General features: G+C 43.8%; 1 protein-coding gene and 2 long non-coding RNA genes across 3 annotated transcripts in view; 2 read left to right on the top strand and 1 right to left on the bottom strand.

Annotated features, from left to right (window-relative positions):
• LOC127602086 (uncharacterized) overlaps window positions 1-24303 on the bottom strand; it is a 52907-nt gene that overhangs the window by 28295 nt on the left and 309 nt on the right. Inside the window, exon 2 of the long non-coding RNA XR_007962701.1 lies at window positions 24062-24234. This is a non-coding gene — a long non-coding RNA (uncharacterized LOC127602086). The remainder of the gene's footprint in view (window positions 1-24061; window positions 24235-24303) is intronic.
• Window positions 5938-6567, top strand: LOC127602090 (uncharacterized). The gene is made up of 2 exons (XR_007962705.1): window positions 5938-6358; window positions 6453-6567. It is a non-coding gene; the product is annotated as an uncharacterized LOC127602090 (long non-coding RNA).
• scarb2a (scavenger receptor class B, member 2a) lies at window positions 7646-24173 on the top strand. The gene is made up of 13 exons (XM_052067919.1): window positions 7646-8076; window positions 13804-13961; window positions 14057-14204; window positions 14922-15116; window positions 16151-16242; window positions 16905-17024; window positions 17187-17365; window positions 19538-19656; window positions 19930-20003; window positions 20074-20125; window positions 20210-20362; window positions 20766-20813; window positions 21914-24173. The coding sequence occupies exons 1-13, from the start codon at window positions 7954-7956 to the stop codon at window positions 22043-22045; spliced, it is 1593 nt and encodes a 530-aa protein (XP_051923879.1). The 5' UTR covers window positions 7646-7953; the 3' UTR covers window positions 22046-24173.

Here is a 24303-nt window from a genome sequence, read left to right as displayed (position 1 = left end):
CTTGAAAAGTCTCAAATTTGATTTTCCACTGTCAATCCTTAAATTCCACAAATTAGCTCCACATTCTTGGACTTGGAGCACGAGTTCTTCCTCCGCCGCCTTTCTCTCCCGGGGAAACCAGGAATTAGCCCTGCTAGCTAAATCTCGCTGTACTGTACCATGAATGGCCGAGCGGCACGCATCTATCACCTTCAATAAAAAAAAAGACCCTGGAGCTCCCCCCACACCCTGACAACCTGGCTTGTATATCAAGCACCCCCCCCCACCACCACCACCCCCACCTCGCCTTACACGGCTTGTCTCAGGGGCATTTGCAAACTTAATGTGTGGTTGGTACCAGGCTCCACTGTAGTACCGCCCCCACTGTGGGATTTAATGGTGGATAATGTAAAGTAGACGGGAGCTGTGCATAAACTAGACAAAATGGATGCGTGGCAGTTGATACAAGAGGATAATTTGAATGATAAAACACACTGTAGATTTTTAACTCTCAAATTTTTACTCTCAGTAGTTTAGACGGGTAACAGTTGAGTAATTATCACGATAACCTGTCGGTGCGGTACACAAAGTATATCCACGAAGGAGCACTCCTTATATTCAAACAAGAACTTTATTTGCCTCCATTCAAACACACACCTCTGTTATTTATCCTTGGTGTGTTGTTTGACAAAGACAAAATTGTATTTGGAAGGCTGAGGCGACCTCGTGCTGAAATGACTCAGTGTTTGCAAGCTGCCTGTTTTGTTTGTCTAATCCTGACAAAGTGCTTTCCGCGCGTCCGTGCAGCCAAATGAGAAGATGTGTCAGAAAAGTTCCTGAAGTGGCGTTACAAAATATGTTTCACACCAAACTGGAAATTATAAGTATTCCTCTTTGATGGAATTGCCTGATTATGACTGCAACTGTGTAACTGTGACCTCAGCAAACACATTTTTTCACGTGCACACGCGCGCACACGCGCGCACACGCAAGCTAAATACCAGCTCCAGCTGAAAGTCATCTCAAACCAATAGGAATGTGAACAAAAGCACGATCAAAATACCAGAATAAATTCAGCCTCTGACTATTCTGAGTGGCTAGGTAGTTGTCAATGAGCATAAAAAGCTAAACTAAGTCATCCAAAGTCATTTGTTCACAAAAACGTTGTTGAAAACCAGGAACCGGCTGAGCGTTCAATCAATGCCAACTAAAACAGAACCAAAATGTCCCTATTAAATGGTTTTGTGGCTCTCAAGCGAGCAGCTACGTAGCTTTCAGCTCGGTAGCTTTCAGCTAGCATAAGAAGCTAATGTAGCAGCCTAAAGTTGTTGATTCGCAAAAAGTCACTGAAAACCAGCTTCAGCTGAAAGACCTATCAAGGAAATTTGTGAAGGAAAATTGTAAATAGTACTGCGATTTATCCATTTTGTGTTCATATTGCATTTAATTGAAAGATGTTTGTTGTTTTTTTTCTCTTTCTTCTTTCTTCTTTCTACATACATTCTTGCTGCTGGAGGCTGTAAATTTCCCCAGTGTGGGACGAATAAAGGATATCTTATCTTAAACTTAAACTTAAACTTAAACTTAAACTTAAATGGGTTTGTGGCTCTCAAGCGAGTAGCTACGTAGCTTTCAGCTAGGTAGCTTTCAGCTAGCATAAGAAGCTAATGTAGCAGCCTAAAGTCGTTGATTCGCAAAAAGTCACTGAAAACCAGCTTCAGCTGAAAGACCTATCAAGGAAATTTGTGAAGGAAAATTGTAAATAGTACTGCGATTTATCCATTTTGTGTTCATATTGCATTTAATTGAAAGATGTTTGTTGTTTTTTTTCTCTTTCTTCTTTCTTCTTTCTACATACATTCTTGCTGCTGGAGGCTGTAAATTTCCCCAGTGTGGGACGAATAAAGGATATCTTATCTTATCTTATCTTATCTTAACCAGCAGGAATGGGAAAAAAAACCCCAGACCTAAATGAAATCAGCATGTGGCTTTCTAGCTAGCTCCTGAGGTGCCATTGCCAGCGAGTAGCTACCATTTAGCCGATTCACTCGATGTTGTCTGTCTTTCTCATGAATGGACATTTTGTGGTGAGGTCAAAATTGGCTGCCAAACCCTAAAGGGTGGACTTGCCGGAAACAAGGACTTGGATTCATAAACCCTTATTCCAAAAAAAATCATTTACCCGCTTGTGGGATAAAGTCGCCTTGCTGTGCAGTGTGTGAATTGTGTCGAGGGATACAATGAGTAACCCTGATGCAATAAACCAAAATTCACCAATTAATGGACAAAGTGATCGATTATCTATTTGTCGTTTGTTTTATAAACACCTTTTTCATTTTTTTTAAATTGGATTAAATAGCAACCAATAATGACATTGGTCTATTTTTTTTTTTTTTTTGCTGCCTATTGAAAATGGAACGAAGACATGATCCACAAATTGTTCACTGTACTGACGTGCAAAACGTTGCGCCGGCGTAAAAGAAAAAGCGTCAGTGTTGCTCTGCCGAGCAAACACAAAAAAAAATGTGCTTGAACCGTTTTACCCTTTTCTTCCAGACAAATTACTCCAACTGTTATTCTTCCCCCCCCACCCCGAAGATTCTTTTCTGCATTGCTCTTGTTTGAACAGATGCCGACCCCCCACACCCCCTCCTCCCCATCCTCTGGAGGACAATGAGGTAACCCTCAGTGACATGAAGAGTTCAGCGCTCAGTCGGTTTCTTTCCAAAAGAGAGACGCATCAAACGCCGCCCCATGTGTCACTTCCTGCGCCAAAACTAAATGGAGGACGTTAATTTAAGAATGGCCCTTATGCAAGAGACCGCGACCGCACTCACCTTTTGAATGTTTACTGTAAACGTGACGTATGTGGGGAAGGAAAATCATACTTTGCATATTAGAAATCCCCATTAAAACTTTACAAAGGCAGACAACCAAATATTTGTGAATGTTAATTGTTTTTTTGTAGTTGACTCCTATTTGTAAGTTCTTCTATTTTTTTCTAATGAATATGATTTTTTTGCCTAATAATTTGTATTTAGCTCATTTTTCTTATTTTCGTCTATTTTTTTTAAACATACAAATATTTTGCTATTTTTTCTATTTGTGTAAAATCATACTTTGCATATTAGAAATCCCCATTAAAACTTTACAAAGGCAAACAACCAAATATTTGTGAATGTTAATTGTTTTTTTGTAGTTTACTCCTATTTGTAAGTTCTTCTATTTTTTTTCTAATGAATATGATTTTTTTTTGCCTAATTTGTATTTAGCTCATTTTTCTTATTTTCGTCTTTTTTTTAAACATACAAATATTTTGCTATTTGTTCTGTTTGTGTAAAATCATACTTTGCATATTAGAAATTCCCATTAAAACTTTACAAAGGCAAACAACCAAATATTTGTGAATGTTAATTATTTTTTTTGTAGTTTACTCCTATTTGTAAGTTCTTCTATTTTTTTCTAATGAATATGATTTATTTTTTTGCCTAATAATTTGTATTTAGCTCATTTTTCTTATTTTCATTTTTTTAATATACAAATAATTTGCTATTTGTTCTATTTGTGTATTTTTTCTAATATTTGGCCGAAGATGTTTGTATTTTTGTATTTTTATCTGGCAATTATTTTAAACTTTTTTTAACGAGTATGATTATCTCCCGCGACCCTAGTGAGGATCAAGCGGTTCAGAAAATGAATGAATGAATGAATGATTATCTCAATCCGGGGTAATTTTTTACGCATTTGTATATTTTGTCCTAATTCATATTCATAGACATAACTTTGTCTTTTTTTCCTCCTCATATCTGTGTATTTTTCTGTATTTTATGCATTCTTTTTTAAATTAAGTAAAATCTTCAGCGTTATGGCTTGTTAGCTTATACTTGCGTGCCTAATGTTTTGACTTAAGGTCTCAAAGAATCGCCACGCTGGGCCTTATTTGACAGCCTTTCTTGTTCCTCTACAAAGTCACGGTGCGTCGATCGGCGCTGGAGTTTGCACGTGGCTATTTCACCGAACGCCGCGTTGAAATCAACTTGCTATTTCTTGAAGCATCTCAAGTGCGAGGTTTCTATTTGTTCTGAGAATGAAGCTGAGATGAGCAGCTGGTGTTGTCTGTAAATAAGCTTTGCTGTTGGCCTCTCGCAAGTGTCCAGTGTTCCGTTTCCTCCTCGCAGGCAGACAAAATATTCCAAGTTCCACATTGCAAAGGGCTCTCGTAAAATCCCATAAACAATATCAAATAAACAACAATAACTGATTTTTTTAAAAAAACAGTCATCGGGGAAAAAATATGTAAATACACTTAAACGTAATATAACATTTGATCCAATCAATCGATGGAATAGTCGACAGAATATTCATTCATTCATTCATCTTCCGTACCGCTTGATCCTCATGAGGGTCGCGGGGGGTGCTGGAGCCTATCCCAGCTGTCTCCGGGCAGTAGGCGGGGGACACCCTGAATCGGTTGCCAGCCAATCGCAGGGCACACAGAGACGAACAACCAACCACGCTCACATTCACACCTAGGGACAATTTAGAGTGTTCAATCAGCCTGCCACGCATGTTTTTGGAATGTGGGAGGAAACCGGAGCACCCGGAGAAAACCCACGCAGGCCGGGGGAGAACATGCAAACTCCACACAGGGAGGCCGCAGCTGGAATCGAACCCGGTACCTCTGCACTGTGAAGCCGACGTGCTAACCACTGGACTACCGGGCCGCCCATCGACAGAATAATCGATACTAAAAATATTCGATCGTGACAGCCCTAGTTCAGACTGTGACACGGAATTTTGTCTGCTTGTGCCTTTTTCACAGAACCCAGCAAAGGTGGCACATCCGCGCAAGTGTGTGAATGTTCAAACAGCACCATGCAAAAACATTTTTTTTTGAAAATATTTAATTTTTAATGTCTTTTTGTTGTGATTTTTTTAATGTTTTACATTTAAATGTGAATTTCTGAGAACACAGCAAAGGTGGGATATCTTCACTATTGTGGCCTTGATCACGGCAACCCGACATCCATGAGTAGATGACCTCGGTGTCGGCGTTTGGCATGAGTGATATTTGCTTTCGACACGACTGAGTGTCAAACTTGATACTTCTGTCCCGCGTTTGCGGCATTTGCTTACAAACACTCCGCCTCCGTTACAGCTCAGCGGGTGGAAAACCGCCGCGTCCATCGTGTCCTACGTTTTTCCGCCTTTTTCGATGTTGCTATCTGTGCAGACAGCAGCAGCGTGTGAAAAGGTGGCAAAATGTCAGCTTTTAAAAATGATTGTTCTGTGGTGAGGAGAAAAAAAAAATGACAGGATTACAAAAGGCGCTTTGTTATTCTGAAAACTGAAGCAGCTACTCGACGTCCGTCGGGAGTCTTCCTGATTTCCACCTTCCGGGCATTTTGGGAGATCAGAATAGTTGGCATCGGTCTTAGTGTCAACCAAAATAAAAATTGAACCAGTTGTACTTTGGCCTGTGGCGCATCAGAATAGTTCTGCTGAAAAAAACGTTTCCTGCCTCTGCACCCAAAATTTGACTGCTTGTACTTTGACCCGTGTCACATCCTTGACATCAACCGAGTCATGCAAACAAACAACCATGACAAAGAACAAAAATAAAACCAAAATTTAAAAAATGGTTTCCTTGAGTCCCAAATAAATTGAAAAGGTTCCACCTTGGCTGCCGTCACATCCTTCCACAAACCGTCACTCAAGTCATGCGTAATCACCAACAACCAGTGATGAGAACATAGTGTCAACCAAAATTATCATGCCAACCAAAATGGGAACAACAAAAAAAAAAATTCCCGGATGCGCATGTAAATTTAACTGGGGTGTACCTTGGCTGGTGTCGCATCCTCCCACAATACATCACGAAAATCCTGTTAAAACATCCAGTCAATGAAAATCATCATAGCCACATTTCAATTCAGACTTTTTTTTTTGTCATACCGAGTGAAGCGCTTGAGTCAACTATTTACGACGTGAAGTGATCTATTCCGATGTGCCATTTGCATGCGCCGCTGCATTCGTCCCAAGGGCCGTTTTACAGCGGAGTGACGCGCATATCGATGTAAACATCACGTGGTTTATCTCGATGGCAGTTGTCGGTTTAGCGGAGTAGTTGCGACAACAGCGTGATAAAAACTAGATAGAAGTCATTTCAAACAAGCTCTCCCACTCTCACCTAAATACGACAAATCCGTTCAAAAAAAGTCATCCTACCTCGTTAACATATCAACAAAATTCTTATTGCAAAAACAGAATTCTATTTCATGGATGTTAATTGGTATTTTTATTTTTTGTATGTGTGCTTTGAACTCTGGGCTCCAGAAATTGACCCGAGTGTGCTGACCTGACCTCAGAAGCTGACTGGGTTTGTACTCCATGAGAAGTTCTACAATATTTTTAGGACCTAAGTCATCAATGATTTATCGACCAGTAACATCATTTTAAAATTGATTCTACAGCTGATTGGAGCAACTCCGATTCAAGCCCAGACATCACTCACTCGGCTTCGCCCCATTCCGGGAACTTTCCAGTATGTACAGTAATTACACTTTATTAAACTTGTATGTTATTAAATTCTCTTCATTATGTTTTCATACACTACAGTGATATATTTATTTTTTTATCTCATGGCACTTGAACAAAATTCATTTCATACATTGCAGAAGTAAATGGATTTAGGGATTGGAGCTTTTAATTCTGGGTATCACTACACTTCATTTCCCTTCAAAACGTTACTGAAATACTGCCAACTCTTGAACAAAAAGTGAAAATAATGTCAACAGAAATATTAATTTCATCTGAATTGGGCGCTCATCACTGCAGTTCAAATACAGCTTAATAAATGTACAGTACATTATTTACTGGAAAAACAAACGTTTAATATTATAGTTTGTGCATTACAATTGTACGTGTATTAATTAAACTGCAACCCCCTCCCTCCAATCGATCAGCAACGGATGCCTGCCCGTTCGCATCCCTGCCGCTCAACAACACGCTCACTGCCGGATACTTGGGCGAACCGCTCGCCTTTAAATATCAACCCCGCCCCGAAATCAGTCGATCAAATTCGACATCGTGCCCACCAGCTTCTAACCAATCAGCGAGCGGAGGGTCGGATGTCGAGACGGTGGTCCGGGCGAGCGTTGACCAATGGTAGGCCGAGTTTGACGCAAGCGCGAAAAGGGAGAAGAAAGGGGCGGGGTGCGGGGTTCAGGGTGATGGTTGCGTGACGTCACGACAGTTTGCCACTCGAAATGTAACATTTTTTTCAAATAAGTGGCACAAAAGCAGCATTTTAAGAATTTGTATAAACGAAAACGTTTGAAACCCACTCTCCAAAACAAACCTTCTATGACGTTAATTGTCACCAGCACTGAGCCGCTTCCACTCACAGATGCTAAAACTAACGGACTCATGAATGATTTTAAACAGCTATACCGGAAGTGGTTAAAAGTTGCCTCATAGAGCACAATAATAGGATTAAACATTGGGGGTGCCATATGGTTGCAGCGATTCCTGTAGTGAGACGCAAGTGAAATACAAGTTGCATGCCTTCTAAATAGTGTGTGCTGTGTGTGTGTGTGTGGGGGGGGGGGGGGGTTACTACGCGACGCCCCGCCCGGCTCAGCCTCCCAAAACGCGGCGCTCCGCCTCACCGGCTTCATTCCTGTAGAGAAGGGACGAAGAGGGGCAGGAAGCCAGCTCAGCGGCTCCTCCTCGTCATTAACCGGCTTCAAAAACACATTTCACCGAGCTAAAATCGCCACCTTCCCCCCGGAGCCTGAGACAAACAATCGGAAGAAGAAAGAGGAAGACAGAGAAAGAAAAGCTCCTCCGAGAAGTCGCCCTGCGGAGACTAATCGAACGGACCTCACTTCAGGGACGCCCTTTCCCCGAAAAGGTTTAAAAAAAGCACAATTTTTTCGTCAAGTTTTTTTTTTGTGTCATTTTTTTGTCACAATGACCCGGAGATCGTGTGCCATTTACGCCACCGGCATCGTGTGCGCCCACCTCCTCATCGTGGGGATCGCCCTGGTGGTGGCTCAAGTCTTCCAGACTCTCATACATAATCGCTTAAAAAAGGTGAGCTCCGTTTGACCTTTTTTCCCGTCCGAATGCCACTAAAAATGTTCCCCTGGAAAGCATTACACTTAGGCTCAGACTGGCTGATGCAGCATGACCCACTGACACATTCCCTCAGACGATTACCATGTCTCCCCCCCCCTTCTCTCACTTTTATGCACGTTAATTCTCTTGAAAACCAATCTACTAAAATGTATCAGTTGTTGGCCTCCAAGGTGTCCACTACGATCCAGAATGTTGGTATTCAATTTCTGTCTTTCCACGAGTTCTAGTTGCAACTCTCTGTCTCTTTCTATCTTTTTGAGGTGTAAAATGGGGGTACTGATTTGTTCTCGAGCTGTAAATGTCTCAGTTTGAGGTTACCTCCAAAGCAGAGGGGGCCAACTTTAGCGACGAGGTCCTTTAAGGGAGATCGTGAAGCCTTTCTCATTCATTTTCATTCATTCATGTCCAGTGTATATTTCTGTAACGCATGTCAAAATCAGTCATTGAAAATTTGCAAGACAGTAATGTTGTCAAAGTTATGATGAAACCTCTGCAGCATGTGTTCTTTTACTCTTTATGTGTATTTTTTTTTTAATTGTATGACCTATCAATGGGTAACGAGGTCTCAACCCCAGTGATAAGCGCTGCAAAACCAGAGGGTCGCAATCTAAGGAGCGTGGGCCCCGAAGTGGATGTCAGGTCTCGTTTTTTGGATGGTCAACTTTTGGATCCAATTTCTTCTGGCCTTGTTAATTTCTTCCTTTGATCTTAATTTTAAGTTACACGCTATATTAGACATGGTGTTCTCCATTTTGATATTTACTCCACAAAAGCAGTACCGTGAGCATCAAGTATCCATAAAGTGAGGTTGCCAATCTTAGGGGCCGTATCAGTGGATCATGAAGCCTTTTTGATTCATTGTCATTCATTCATTTGCAGTTTGTCTCCTGTGTTGCAGGGCAAATTGAAGTTTAAAACTCACATTTAAAAATGACGACAAAACATCTTTCAGCTTTTTTTTTTCTTTTCGTTGTATTGCAATCTGTGGTTTAATTTGCAGGGTTCTTAAATATATCGACCAAGCAGCAACAGAAATTGGCTATATATTATATATCTGTGGTTGAACCAATTCCGGCCAGTGTGGGTTCAACTCCCCCACTCGGTGACGGTGTGAAGGTGTGTGTTTGTGTTTGTACGTCTGTACATGCCCTGCGACAGACCGCCGACCAGCTCAGGGTGTAGTCCGCCTTTCATTGAGACCAGCTGGGTTAAGCAGCCGTACCCCGCGTGATACTGAAGACCGTAAATTGCATTGAAAAACGACGGATGACAAGAAATAAACACAAAACCGCAAAACCCACAAACCCAAAGTTAAGTTTGTAGGTTTTGCGGTTTTAATAGTATTGATCAGTGTCGCACTGTGTTTGACAGCAGCAGGGGTTGCTGGGGGGGGAGGGGGGGGTTCATGGGGTCTGTGTTGGGATGTGAGAAGGGTGTTCGCGGGTGGAGCTTGCTTGTCTCACCGCGTTTGAGTCCTGTAGTGACTGTTATATAGCAAGCATTCCCTCTTTACACTACTTTGTCATTCCCAGCTGTTAGAGTGTCTTGTGAGCTTACACGACTTGTTCCAGCTTGGCTCCAACCTAAAATGATGACACAGTAACACCGTTGCTAACTGTACACAAAAAGGTTTTGTATTGTATCCAGTCACTATTTTAGTACAAGTCATGTATGCGTGCGAGTGCAAATAATTGGGAAAAAAGGTTACAATTTAAAAAGGCCAGGAGAAGTTCATCTCAATGTGGTTGAAAAAACACACCAACATGAGGCTTAAGTGTTTAATCAGCATAAAAAGAAAACAAAATTGAACACATGTAACAAACTCTTACTGTTCGATCAGTATTTAGCGCAACTTCTGCATTTGCCGTGCATGCTTGTCAATTAAAGATGTAAAACTATTTAGCAAAACTGCTAGCAGGTAAGCTAGCTAGATCACTTTCTAGCTGGCTAGCTGTTAGCTAGCTAGATCGATTTGTAGCAGGCTAGCTGTTAGCTAGCTAGATCGTTTTGTAATTGGCTAGCTTTTAGCTAGCTATATCGCTATCTAGCTGGCTAGTTAACTTGCTAGCTATTATTCTAGTGTCTAGTCCATCAATATTGAATATAACTCTTTGACACTAATAAGACTAGAATAAGGGAAACAAATTAGGTGGGCTGTTTAATTAATAACTAATAGTAATTGTAGCACTATTGCCACTCTATGTCAACTCAACGTATGACTTAAAAAATAAGAAACAAGACAAAAATATGGATAGTTTAAAAAAAAAGGGGGGGGGGCAAATATGATGCAAGGGGGAATACTTCATCCATTATTCCCCCTTGGGTTTTACTACAATCACACAAAATAACAGGAGTTGGCTTTAGTTGGTATAGTAGCAATTCAGCAGCTCAATTGGGGTCGGCAGCTGACACGCTATATATCGCACCCTGGCACACCCACTGCTGCCTTTGACCCTTTTGGAATTGTTGGCATTCCTCTTGCTGACATGAATCAGTCGCGAGCGTTTTCGGGGGCACCAACTCATCCGGACTACTTAGGGGGGAAGCCAGCCAGCCAGCCAGCTTCCCTCTGCCGCTTGGTGTAAATTAATTTTGCCCATTGAGAATCTCTAAATGAGGAGTTGCTTCGCAGGGGGGAACAGCTAATCTTCAACTCCCTCAAGGGAGAACCCAACCCCCCCCCCACCCCCCAAGTCTCACCACAGGTTTGCGAAGAAGTTGCTGTTTAGCACACGATACCAGCGCGCGTCGCAAAATGAACACTGTGACATTTTGAAATGTGCATATGTGCTATTTTTAGCCTATTAGCATAAATTCATTTTAATGCAGCTTTACAATAGTCATAAAAATTACCAGTGTACTTGCGAAACACATGTACAGTCTGACTGTATAGATTCTTAGTCGTCCAGGTCATGCTCATCCACAAAAGGTTGAATCAAAGCAATTGGGTTCTTTGTGATTGTGAAATTTCATGTATTTTTTTATTTTTTTTGTCTTGTTCTCTGAAAATGTTCCTAAATGACACTTGTGTTAATAGGCTAGCAATCTGGAGAACGGAATGTCACAAAAACATAAGGAAGGAATTGCCCGAACTTGGCTTCTTGGGCCAAATTGAAGCTGCGATTTTATGGCGACATCACATAAATATGAGACACCTGCGTTAATAAAATGTTTTTGGGATTTTTTTCTGGATAACCCCCTCCCCCAAGAACAGAGGGTTTAGTTATAAATATGTGAGACTATAGTTGTATTTTTTTAAATTCACTTAATACATAAAGTAACATTACGTAAATAAACTTTAACCTATTACGGATATATATTTTTTACGTCTTTTTAGTAAAGTAAATGCCATTTTGCAAATATGTGCAACTTTGTTTTCATCACATTGCAACTTTTTTTCCTGACTTTTCATCACATTCCAAATGTTTTATTCTTTTGTTGTCAAATTGGCAGATTTTTCAATTCCCGTGGCTTTTAGCAGCACATATCGCAGTTCTGTTTGTGTTTATTTCAAATTCAAACTTCATTCAAGCAAGCATGTTCGGGGAATGTCCGCCAAACGTCTTTGCGACTGTTTGCAACATTGAACTAACTAACCCCGACAGGAACACGTTTGTAAACCTTCGTCACTCAGTGAGATAAAAACCTAAGTCGCCCTTGGACTCTCAAAAAGTTTGAGAATCCGTACTCTAGGGCGTGGAAGGAAGCATAAATCATGTGAGGAATTTCTTGGCTTCTTCAAGTCCTGAGGGCATGAGGTTTTTTTTCTTTTTTTCCTTACTGTGCTTGAACCAGGAAACTGCAAGCGAATGAAGGGTTAACGGATAGAACATGAAAACATTTGAAAAAAAAAAAGTCACGCCGGGTTCGGGCTGGTGTACTTTTACATAATTTTCTCATCAGCGATCGTCAGAGCCCCCAAAAGGTCTTTGGTTGAAGACCAGATCCTCATCAACCACTCGTGTCCCTGGGCTAGGTTGCTGCCGGCGCTAGTGATGTCCTCCCTGCTGATAAACGCTTTCCAAAAGCATCAAAGAAACCTTGGAAGAATCCAAGGATTCATGCTTTATGCTGTTATGACAGCTGTTCAAGTTCTTTTTTGTTTTTGTTTTTTTTTTTTGCACCAAAGATTGAAGATATTTTTAAAAGTGCGTGACATCGTCCCGGTTTCACTTCAGCACTGATGATGTGAAAACGCGCAGAGACGCCAGCCTTTCAAACGTAGCGACTTCCTCATTTCGCCTTGCTCCATCAGCAGATCTTTGTTACATATTTCAGCGGGAAAAGTCGCAACCTGCGCGACGCTGATCCTGCATGAACTAACTGTACATCAACCGGAACAGCATTCGCGGGCTTGCTCATCTTGTTGAGGTTCTTGTCGGAACTTGCCGGGTTGCACATATACAGTTTCCATGGTGTGTGTGTATGTGTGTGTTTGTGCCCTCAAATGAACCTTGTTCACTGTTGAAAGAACAGAGATACTCAAAGTGTCAATTAGGAACCAAATAAGCTACATTAGCCGTCCAATAACCATGAAAACAAGCGTGTGTCGTCGCTATCAACCCTTCGAGAATGAGAACAAAATAAAAGTTGGGATGGCAGCAAGCATTGCCGTTGGAACGCAGCACACCAGTGAAGGGACGATGCGTCATTCGCCCAAAGCTAGTCGGTACCATGTTACCAAGTCAACAAGAACAGGAAGTAGAAGTCGACCCCCAAAAAAAAAATACAGAGCAGTCCCAGGGCCATTCATTCATTCATTCATTCATCTTCCGAGCCGCTTGATCCTCATTAGGGTCGCGGGGGGTGCCGGAGCCTATCCCAGCTGTCTTCGGGCAGTAGGCGGGGGACACCCTGAATCGGTTGTCAGCCAATCGCAGGGCACACCGAAACGAACAACCATTCACACTCACACTCACACCTAGGGACAATTTAGAGTGTTCAATCATCCTGCCACGCATGTTTTTGGAATGTGGGAGGAAACCGGAGCACCCGGAGAAAACCCACGCAGGCCCGGGGAGAACATGCAAACTCCACACAGGGAGGCCAGAGCTGGAATCGAACCCGGTACCTCTGCACTGTGAAGCCGACGTGCTAACCACTGGACTACCGGGCTGCCACATAATTAATTAATTAATTAATTAATTAATTAATTAGTAATATTCATTCATTCATATATCTTCCTAACCGCTTGATCCTCACTAGGGTCGCGGGGGGTGCTGGAGCCTATCCCAGCTGTCTTCGGGCAGTAGGCGGGGGACACCCTGACACCTCGGTTGCCAGCCAATCACAGGGCACACATAGACGAACAACCATTCACGCCCACACTCACAGCTAGGGACAATTTAGAGTGTTCAATCAGCCCTTCCACGCATGTTTTTGGAATGTGGGAGGAAACCGGAGCACCCGGAGAAAACCCACGCAAGCCCGGGGAGAACATGCAAACTCCACACAGGGAGGCCGGAGCTGGAATCGAACCCGGTACCTCTGCACTGTGGAGCCGACGTGCTAACCACTGGACTACCGGGCCGCCTGTCCCAGCGCCAAATATCACAAAACGGAAGCACTCGACCGCACCGTCGCGCAGAATCCAAATCCAAGTCATTTTTTTTCCCCCACGTTTTCCAAGCTTAATGTTGATTCTTGGCGGTCGCGCCGTATTAAGGCTTACTTTGCGTTTAGGAAATAACATTGACGGAGAAGAGTCAGATGTTCGAGTCGTGGAAGAACCCGCCCCCGCCCGTCTACATGGAATACTACTTCTTCAACATCACCAACCCGGAGGTGGTGTTGGCGGGCGGCAAGCCATCCGTCCAGCAGATCGGACCCTACACCTACAGGTAAAGGAACGTCCGCCCCCCCCCCACCCCCCCACCGGGGCCCCAGAGCCTCTTCACAGAGTCTGAGCGCGTCCTGCCGTTTGCCACCCCCCCAGGGAGTACCGGCCCAGGGTGAACGTCAGCTTCCTGGAGAACGGCACCAAAGTGTACGCCCTCAACCCTAAAACTTTTGTGTTCTTGCGGGAGAAGTCGGTGGGGGACCCCGAAGTGGACATCCTCAGGACCATCAACATCCCCTTAGTGGTAAGTCGCCGTCCGTTTATCCCCCCCCCCCCCCCCCCCCCACTCCCCACTCTGGACAACATTGTTTGTGAATGAAACAAGGACAGCTATATCATCGTTTGAGTGAAGTGAGGAAATGGGTTGTAAATGTTGGTTCAAAATTGGGGGGGGGGCGGTATTTTCATAAAATGTTTTAACTAAGTGTAATTATCACAAATATGTAATGTCAATATTATGTAATACTGTTTTTAATTTAAACTATAATTCATTTTCTAATTCAGTTGATTTCAAATTATTATTACGTTTTAATTCATTAATTCAAAACAATATTAAATTGAAAATATTCATCCTTTTTTTAAAATGGAACATTATTAATTTCACATTTAATATTTTTTAAAAGTAAAAGTTTTATTTACATTTCTTTTTTAAATGTAAGGTAAAGATATATATTTTATGCTAAATATTTGTTCGTTTTCATAAAAACAAAAGATTAAAAAACTTTAAAAAAAGTTTTTTTTTTTGAAGTTGGATAGTTTTCTTTGTTCTTCTAGTTTTAAAAAATTCTTTAAATAAAAAATAAAAATATATATTTATATGAAAGTACATCTAACAGAAAGGTGTGTATGTAAAGGATGTATTTTTTGTAAAATACATTTTTTTTGTAAAGGTGTGTATTTTTTTTCTCACAGACATAAAAAATGATGACGGCTAACCCCCTTGTGTGTCTCCCCCCCCCAGGTGGTGATGAACGAGCTGAACTCGTACTCGTTCTTCCTGCGCAGCATCATCTCCATGTACATCAAAGGCCTGGGGGTGACGTTGTTCACCACGCGCACGGTGCACGAGTACCTATGGGGCTTCAAGGACCCCATCCTCACCAAGATCCACTCCATGAAGCCCGACGTGGACGAGTACTTTGGCCTCATGTGGAAGGTACGTCAATGCCGAGGGCTCGCTTTGCAGATTTGCCGACTTCCTCTTCTTTGCGCCCGGCACAACTTGTGCAATGTTGCGGTGAGGCCGCCGCCTGCTGTGATGCGCCTCTTCGTTGGGTTGACTCAGTCAGGAAGTTGACTGCATAATAAAAGACACGACGCGGACGGTATAGGGACTGAATTTGGGAGAAGTGACCTTGGAATGGCTCGTAGACCAATTCGCTGGTCCCTTGGCTTCCAAGTGTCTCAGTTTAGCGTTTTTTTGAACAACGAGTCGTTTCTTGGTTGATTTTGAGGATTTGTGTCCGACCACCCGGGGTGCAAGTGTCACTAACATGGCAGCCCCCGAAGGACTACATAAGTCACTTGCGGGCCTTTTCTAAACATCCATCCATCCATCTTCCGAGCCGCTTGATCCTCACTAGGGTCGCGGGGGGGTGCTGGAGCCGATCCCAGCTGTCTCCGGGCAGTAGGCGGGGGACACCCTGAATCGGTCGCCAGCCAATCGCAGGGCACACAGAGACGAACAACCATCCGCGCTCACACTCACACCTAGGGACAATTTGGAGTGTTCAATCGGCCTGCCACGCATGTTTTTGGAATGTGGGAGGAAACCGGAGCACCCGGAGAAAACCCACGCAGACCCGGGGAGAACATGCAAACTCCACACAGGGAGGCCGGAGCTGGAATCGAACCCGGTACCTCTGCACTGTGAAGCCAACGTGCTAACCACTGGACTACTGGCCCCCTTTTCTAAACAGTAAACAGTATTTGGTGACCCCTGCTTTAGCCCCCCCACCCCCCAAAAAAAAAACCCAACTGACATTTCCTCCTCCCGACTTCCAATTATGATTGTTCCTTGCGCTCACTCGGAGGCTTATTGTGCTCGACAAGGAGGGTCGTGTGAGCCGAACACAAAGCGGCGTTTCTTTCCTCCGCTCATTAAAAGGCGTCGGGACGCAAATGCGTTCTGACTCGGTGCCTCGCCAGCATGCGCTTCGTGTCTCAACCCGTCTTCTCGTTTTCTGGCAGAAAAACGGAACCCACGAAGGGGAGTTTGTGTTCAACACCGGCGAGCGGGACTACATGGACTACGGCAAAATTGACACGTGGAACGGACTCAGGTAAAAAGAAATTTAAAAAAAAAAATTGTATTCCTTATTTTTTTTTTAATCATCTTTTTTTGTTGTTTTCGTTGATTGAAATGCTCCTCCTGACTCCTCCCCAGTTCCGATCAGTATTTGCTCACTTACGCAACTTTTGAGTCTGTTCCAAAGTGGGGGGGCACGGTTGCAAAATGTGACTTTGTACTTTGAAAATATCCAGGTCGGTCGATTTTGACAATGCGCCAAAACAGCAAGCACAAAATACATCTTCACCTCGTCCGACTTCCCGAGACGTAAAAGTCGCTTTTACGGCAAATGAGTTCATAAAAGCACGCCGCAAACGATGCGGCACGACATGATATCGTTAATCGTTGCTTCCCTTAAAAAAAAAAAAGTGCATTCAAAGTAAAGCAGCGGATTTACGTTCAACACTGAAATCTTTGTCGTTTGAACTCGACCGGTGAATTTCGCAACTTGTGTCAATCTGACTCGGAAATACGTACGCTATGTCGTGACAGTAAAACAAAGTCACGGCCGCCTGATTATGAGCGGCTCATTTCTTATCCGACCACATTATACCTTCCTTCTAATGTTGACGTGTCACTCGTTAGCTAACGGCCGAGTTTAGCGTCCGCTCATGACTCACACGTGCAACAATTTGTCTTTCTTTCGGCGACTAGGGAGATGACGTTTTGGTCGTCCAACCAGAGCAACATGATCAACGGCACGGACGGCGCCGTCTTCCACCCGCTCATCAGCAGGAACGAGCTGCTCTACATCTTCGCCGCCGATCTCTGCAGGTATGCGTGCTCCAATAATCACAGATATGGAGTGTTTTCGGGGGACTGATAAGGAGTTTGCGTCAGAGAAATGGGCACAATTTCTAAAAAAAAAAACTAATGATACACAGGAAGGCATTTTGGAGATGAGACCAAACTGAGCGTGCCGCTTCTTTGTCGCAGGTCCATCCATCTGGCCTACGTGAAGGACGTGGAGGTGAAAGGCATCCAGGCGTACCGCTTCGCGCCTCCCGAAGACGTGCTCATGAGCCCCGTGGACAACCCGGCCAACGAGGGCTTCTGCGTGCCCGCAGGACACTGCCTGGGAACCGGCGTGCTCAAAGTCAGCGTGTGTCGACAAGGTGAGAGGAAAAGGCAAAGTCACCCACCCACTGAAGAGATTTGGGGGGGTGGAGGGGGGTTCAAAGGCATACAGGACGACGGCACGATGTACGAAAGGAACGTAAAGCCCGACGATTTTGGTGTCGCATTTAAGTATCGCCGCCGCTTTGTCGTCGAGGTTGTTGACGCTTTGCCCATGAAAACAAAAGTAAAGGTCGTAAATGTCAGCGAAGCAATTCATTCATCTTTCGTACTGCTTGATCCTCACTAGGGTCGCGGGGGGTGCTGGAGCCCATCCCAGCCGTCTCCGGGCAGTAGGCGGGGGACACCCTGAACCGGTTGCCAGCCAATCGCAGGGCACACAGAGATGAACAACCATCCACGCTCACACTCACACCTCGGGACAATTTAGAGTGTTCAATCAGCCTGCCATGCATGTTTTTGGAATGTGGGAGGAAACCGGAGCACCCGGAGAAAACCCACGCAGGCCCGGGGGGAACATGCAAACTCCACACAGGGAGGCCGGAGCTGGAATCGAACCCGGTACCTCTGCACTGTGAAGCCGACGTGCTAACCACTGGTCTACCGGGTCGCCCCTTATATTATCAAAAATGACATTTTTTTTTCTATTTTATGGGTGTGCTTGTTATCGCCCAGTTAGCATAGCAACAAAGACAGCTAGCACGTATGCTTTAGTAGTAAGACTCAAAATATCATCATTGATTTGCTACCCTGTAAGTATAATCACAATTTACTGTTCAAATCAAATACAGCTTTCTTGATTTAATGAAGTCATATTTTTGAGCACCCGGAGAAAACCCACGCAGGCCCGGGGAGAACATGCAAACTCCACACAGGGAGGCCTGAGCCTGGAATCGAACCCGGTACCTCTGCACTGTGAAGCCGACGTGCTAACCACTGGATCACCGGGCCGCCCAGCAAAGCAATTCGTGTCGCTCAATCATAGTTGCAAATAGACCTTTCGTCGTCAATGATTAGCTCCCAAACGGGTTGTTCATTATCCGCAAGTCGTTGACATTCGCGTGAACGTGAAGGAAAGCGAGTTAGCGCAGTTTTGGGTTGAAATGAGCGCACCGCGTGGGTTTAATAACGGCCGCCCCGTTTGGATCCGTTCACCTCTTGCTTCATTTAAAACGCACGTCAAGCAATTCATTCGCGGTTTACATTTTTGCTCTTTCGACGCCTGAATCTTATCTGCTTCAGAGCGGCCAAATATATGCCGACGTTTTTGGAAAGAAGGGAACACTTCCACACAGCCCGCTACCCTGAAATGATCGTCTCAGGAAGCGCAATCTGGTATTTCCTGCTAGAGCTTTTTTTTTTTTTCTTTTGGGACCGTGCGGTTGAATCATTAACGGTGCCGGGCGCGAGTGTGTTGTAATGATTGGATTATTTGAGTCGAGTGGAGAGGCATTGCCGTGATAAGAACACGAGGAGCATCCTCAACATACACTCCACACGCTCACCTCTGGACTCTGGTGTTTGCATTCCTTCAACCATTCATCGTCCTTATCAGACACTTGTGCTGCCAAGATTAGCAAAAAAAAAAAAAAAAAACCCCGAAGGCGCTTTACAATGTACAATTAGATCCACAAAATAAACTCTTTGGATTTTTTTTGGCATTCAATTTAAAATCTGGCGGCCCGGTAGTCCAGTGGTTGCCACGTCGGCTTCACAGTGCAGAGGTACCGGGTTCGATTCCAGCTCCGGCCTCCCTGTGTGGAGTTTGCATGTTCTCCCCGGGCCTGCGTGGGTTTTCTCCGGGTGCTCCGGTTTCCTCCCACATTCCAAAAATATGCGTGGCAGGCTGATTGAACACTCTAAATTGTCCCTAGGTGTGAGTGTGAGCTTGGATCGTTGTTCGTCTCTGTGTGCCCTGCGATTGGCTGGCGACCGATTCAGGGTGTCCCCCGCCTACTGCCCGAAGACGGCTGGGATAGGCTCCAGCACCCCCCGCGACCCTAGTGAGGATCAAGCGGTTAGGAAGATGAATGAATGAATGAATGAATGTCAACATGTCATTTCAAACGCATGCTAGCGCTAGCTATAGCTGTACATCAATTATAGCTACACAAACGCAGTCTTTAGCTCACGTTCTTTCTTTATCTACTTTGCGGGAGTTTAGGAGTGGCCATTTACTTGCTTGTGTTGCTTTTGCGCCCCGCCTCAAGGTGCCCCCATCGTGGTGTCTTTCCCACACTTCTACCAGGCCGACCCAAAGTACATCAACGCCATCGAAGGCCTCAATCCAAACAAGGAGGAGCACGAGACCTACCTTGACCTGCAGCCGGTACGGATCGTTCTCGAGCTCGCAATTACGATTACAAATGACTTGACTGGTTTGAAGTGAACAAATTCATTGACACCCTGCTCTAAAATTCACGGTTGCCGTTAGCATGCTAGAAACGTCGGCACGTTTGAGAAACCGATATGTTGTATCGTTTGAAGTTAATTTGCCGTTTTTCTAAACGGCTCTTTGTGAAGTAGCCGATTTTAGCGATTAAGATCTCGTAGCACAGAAACGTATCCATTCTGTGTTTAATCTTGTGTATTGTGTTTACAGACCACCGGCGTCCCCATCCGGGCATGCAAGCGCGCTCAGCTCAACGTCATCCTGAAGAGAGTGACCGGCTTCCCGTAAGTCCATTTGCGGAAAGATTTTCCCAAGCTCGGCCCCTCGCTAATTGCTTCCCCTCCCGTCTCACAGTGACACCAAGTTCCTCAACGAAACCATTTTCCCCATCATGTACGTCAATGAGGTGAGAACCGCGCCGGCGTTGTTCATTTTGAACCGCAACATCCATAACATCCTTTTTTTTTTTTTTTTTTTTCCTCTCGGGTAGACGGCCACGGTTGATGACGACTCTGCCTCCCAGATGAGGACGCTGCTGCTAATCGTTACCCTGGTGTCCAACTTCCCCTTGCTTATCGTGGGCATGGGCCTCATCCTGCTGCTGGTCCTGGTGGTCCTGTTCTGCCGAAACCGCCAGAAGAAGGTGAGTACCCCCGTACAAACCCCGCCTGTTATGCTAAAACAAATGCTACACTCGGCTCTAAAGTGACATTTTTTATTTTTTTTTTACAAACAGTTGAGATGCTATTAGCCTAGCGTCTGGACGGCTAGCTTTAGCGACATTCGGCGAGAGTAACAGTTGTATTTTGAAAGTGCCGTTTGTCATCGTTTGAAAGCTAAGCTAACTAAAGCAACTTTAAACTTTAAATCTTGTATTTGTTAAAAGCCGTTTCTCCAAATGCAGATTAGCTTAGCTTAGCTTAGCACGATGGAAACTGTTGAAGATGCTTAATTGCCATGTGAAGCACTTTTGTTGTTGTATTAACCCTGTTGTTTAAATTTTCTGTAACCCTCCCCCCCCCTTTTTTCCCCTTTTTCTGTTTTAGAACGAAGTAAAACGCATTGATTTTACTGAGGCGTTTCATTCTTTTGCTGTAAGTCTTTTTTTCCATTTGGGTTTCCTTGTTTGCTGTTCTTTCATGTTTTTGTCCATTTTCTTGTTTCGCTTGAGTATCATTTCATTCCCATTTGGGTCTTAATTGTTTGGTTACGCAGTGACCTGCATTTTATGCTGCTGTTGCTTTTGTCTCAAGTGCTTCATATTTAAAAAAAAACAAACAAACAAAAAAAACACAATAGTTTGCCTCTGTTGGCGGACTTTGCCTGCCATTAACATTCGTCTCAGGTTGGAAACCAGAACCAAAACACGTCAACATTCTTGGCAGTTTTGTGTATGCATATTCGTCATTGCAATTTTAAAAATAGATATTTGTACTTGTGATTTGGTTTTCAACTCACTGGATATTTTTATTGAAATAATCTCTAAGTTTAAATTTTTTTTCTGGTTTTATTTATATGTATATTATTTTCATGAAGATTCATTATTTATATGGAGAAAGTGCTGCTCTCCATGGCATGTCGACATTTTTTTTTATACTCCAAATTGATTTTGTCGACAAAAATAAGGACCATCCAAATTTCCGTCGCAATCCGATACTTGAAAAATGCTATTTTTAAATGAGTTGAGAACAACAAGCTGGCTTCCCTCCGACTAAATTCCTTCTTGCAATAGACATGCTCACCTGATTTTTTTTTGTTCTTGATCTCTGACATTTATGTTTTCATTTTTGAAAAGTGATGTATGTTTTCAGAAAGCGTTTTTTAAAAATATTCAGGGAAAAAAAAGTTGTAATATTTTGGAGACCAGGTGTAGTATCTTTTCAAAAAGTCTTACGCTTCCACGAAACGGCGTGTATTATTCAAGACGTTTTATATTTTGGTGGGAAAGAAGTCGACCCACGATTGACACTAAATTTGGTGGACATGTCAAGAGGTAGACCGACTTCAAATTTTTGATAGTGGACACTAAGATAATCAACTTTTGTCGACTCGTCATCGGCGTCCTGATGATGTCATTGCTGTGTTTCACAACTTGTGTGCGCCATTGTAAAGAAAAAAAAAATCAAGTCTCATTACCATCTGACACTAATATTTTTTTTTTTTTTTTTTTTTTTTAAATTTCGATCCGCCGCAGACGGCCAAAGACGAGACTGCGTACACGCAGGTCAGCGACAAGACGGACGAGTCGCCCGAGGCTCCCGCCGGCCAGCCGATGAGGAACGGCTCCTACATCGCCATGTCTCCAGTGGAGGCCCAAAAGTGTTGATCCGCCATCGACCACCACCACCACCCCCCCCCCCCCCCTGCCTCACCAACTTGCCCACCTCCCGACCCCTCCTGACTCTTTTGACCATGAGCCTGGAGCTCAGGAAGGGGGGCTGAGGGAGCAGTGCACAGTATGGGGGAGGGGAGGGGAGGGGATGGGGGGGTGGCTGAGTTTAAGTGGGTGGGCTCACTATTGCGTTGGATTGGGAACTCTCCCCCGAGCCATTTTTTGGGACTCTCTAATCCACCCCCACCCCGCAACGCCGAGTCAACCAGGAGAGACTTCCTCTTCCTCTCCTGGTTGACTCCAAAAATGAAGGACTTGACCGGGGGCTGTTACCCACCCAACCCTTCCTCTCCCCCTCCCTTGGCCAAAATGGTTGTCATTTCAACACGGATGCACCGTCCCACCAGTGGTAAAAACGCCTTGTCGTATTAACAAAAAGGTTTTTTTAAAAAAAAAAATAAGACTGAGCCAATTTCGTCATTTTTACCGATTGTTTCACACACAAGCCGGTTGTGAAAGTGTCTTCGCACCAGTTTTTTTTTTCCCATAACTAAATACATTTCCTAGCTGCTTGGTTTATTCCCCGCCTGTAGCTCATCAAAGTGTTTTTTTTTTTTCTTTTCAATGGGGAACAACAACAACAACAAAAAATCACCTGCGGAACTTACAAGGGAGACTCGAAGTCGCTTTCTCTGCCTTACCGCCATGACGCTTTGCACGTCTACACTGTTACTCAAGCACAAAAAGAGACCAGGAGCAATCCTCGGCCAAGCCAACGGGGGGTCGACGTTCGTTTTTCGTCAAAAGACGCCGTCGGTGTGTGACTGCGCAAAACGCAGCACTTGAATCACTAGTTGTCTTATCATTTCCACAAAAAAAAAAAGAACAAAAAAAAAATACATCTCACACACACGAAAACCTTTTGCCTGGAAAAAATGTGCCCTGCATGTATTTTTTTTTTCTGTGTGTGTGTCGTTGTTTTTGTGATTTCTGTAAGTCGGTGGTCCGTCTGTACACAACATTTCAAATCCTTATTTTTTTTTGTGTGTGTGTTTTTGTGGCCATTAACCTGCGGATGTTCCGATGAGTCCCTGTTCGAGTCAACCTTCTTATTTTGTTTGTTTGAGAGCCTAAAAGCCAACAAGGAAAAAAAAACAAAAAAGTTGATGAAACTTTTTCATAAAGCTTCCACTGGTTTGGCCCGGGTTCAGTTTATGAGAGAAACGCCACACGCTAAATTATCTCCCGATGACTCTCGCAAGGATAAAGCGGGTCGGGTCACGCGCGGGTGGATTTCACGATGGAACGAAAAAAAAAAAATTCCGAACTGTATTGAACCAAACCAGCGGAGCTTTTTTTTTCCTCTTTATGTCATGTATGCATGGATGTCAAGTGATCCAGTTCACGTTGCTGTCTTCCACTTTGGTTCAGCTACACAACAAACGTATCATAGTTGGAAGCCGCAAAAAATTTTTTAAAAATGCCTGGCGTACTGCCAAGCATAATTTTGGGGGGACTTTCAGCCCACCTTTGAGCCCCATCTGCCCGGCAATCCAACGGAACGGTTCTAAAGAGTGGGACGGTTTGTTTTATTTTCCAACCGGAAACACGAAATGCACTGTACCGAGCCAAACTTTATAGATATCTTTTTTTTTTTTTTTTTTTTGTGGATCAGTGTTACGCGGTCCAGTGGTCCAGTGGTCCAGTTCATTTCGCGCCGTTGTGAATCGGATCTATTTTGTTTCCACTACGACAAGAGCATCTCATGGGGAATCGGGGAAACCTTTCAAGACAGAACCGGACATGTAATGCGTGTAGAAATATGCGGCGGTTTTGTATATTTTAATGTCAGTTCGACGAATTGGCACGTTTGCGTGTTTGCGCGACCTTTTACGTGGCAAACGAGCCGACTTCCGCCCACCACCTGTGACCAAAGACATCCCCGTTGAGCTCCTCTGTGCCACAAAACCGATACCGCCTACCGTATTCGCCCCCCCCCCCCGACCTCACGCCACTGTATTTGCTGCTGTGCCTCCTTGACATAAAGGCCAAAAAAAAAAGGAATACTTTGGCGTGGAATCTCAGTATTATTGTTATTATCATTATTAATATGATGATGATGATGTAAGATAAAAGCAATATCAAGTGTGTACAAATGATTTTTTTTTTTTTAATAACAGGGCCTTGTATTTATGTTGTGGCTTTTTTTCCTCCTGGAATGATCCTTTTTCTTTCTTTTTTTTTTTTAAATA

The sequence above is a fragment of the Hippocampus zosterae genome, chromosome 6, assembly GCF_025434085.1.
Source record: "Hippocampus zosterae strain Florida chromosome 6, ASM2543408v3, whole genome shotgun sequence".
NCBI classification, from domain to species: domain Eukaryota; kingdom Metazoa; phylum Chordata; class Actinopteri; order Syngnathiformes; family Syngnathidae; genus Hippocampus; species Hippocampus zosterae.
The sequence above is the reverse complement of the archived record's forward strand: the minus strand, read 5'-3'. Positions and strand labels throughout refer to the sequence as shown.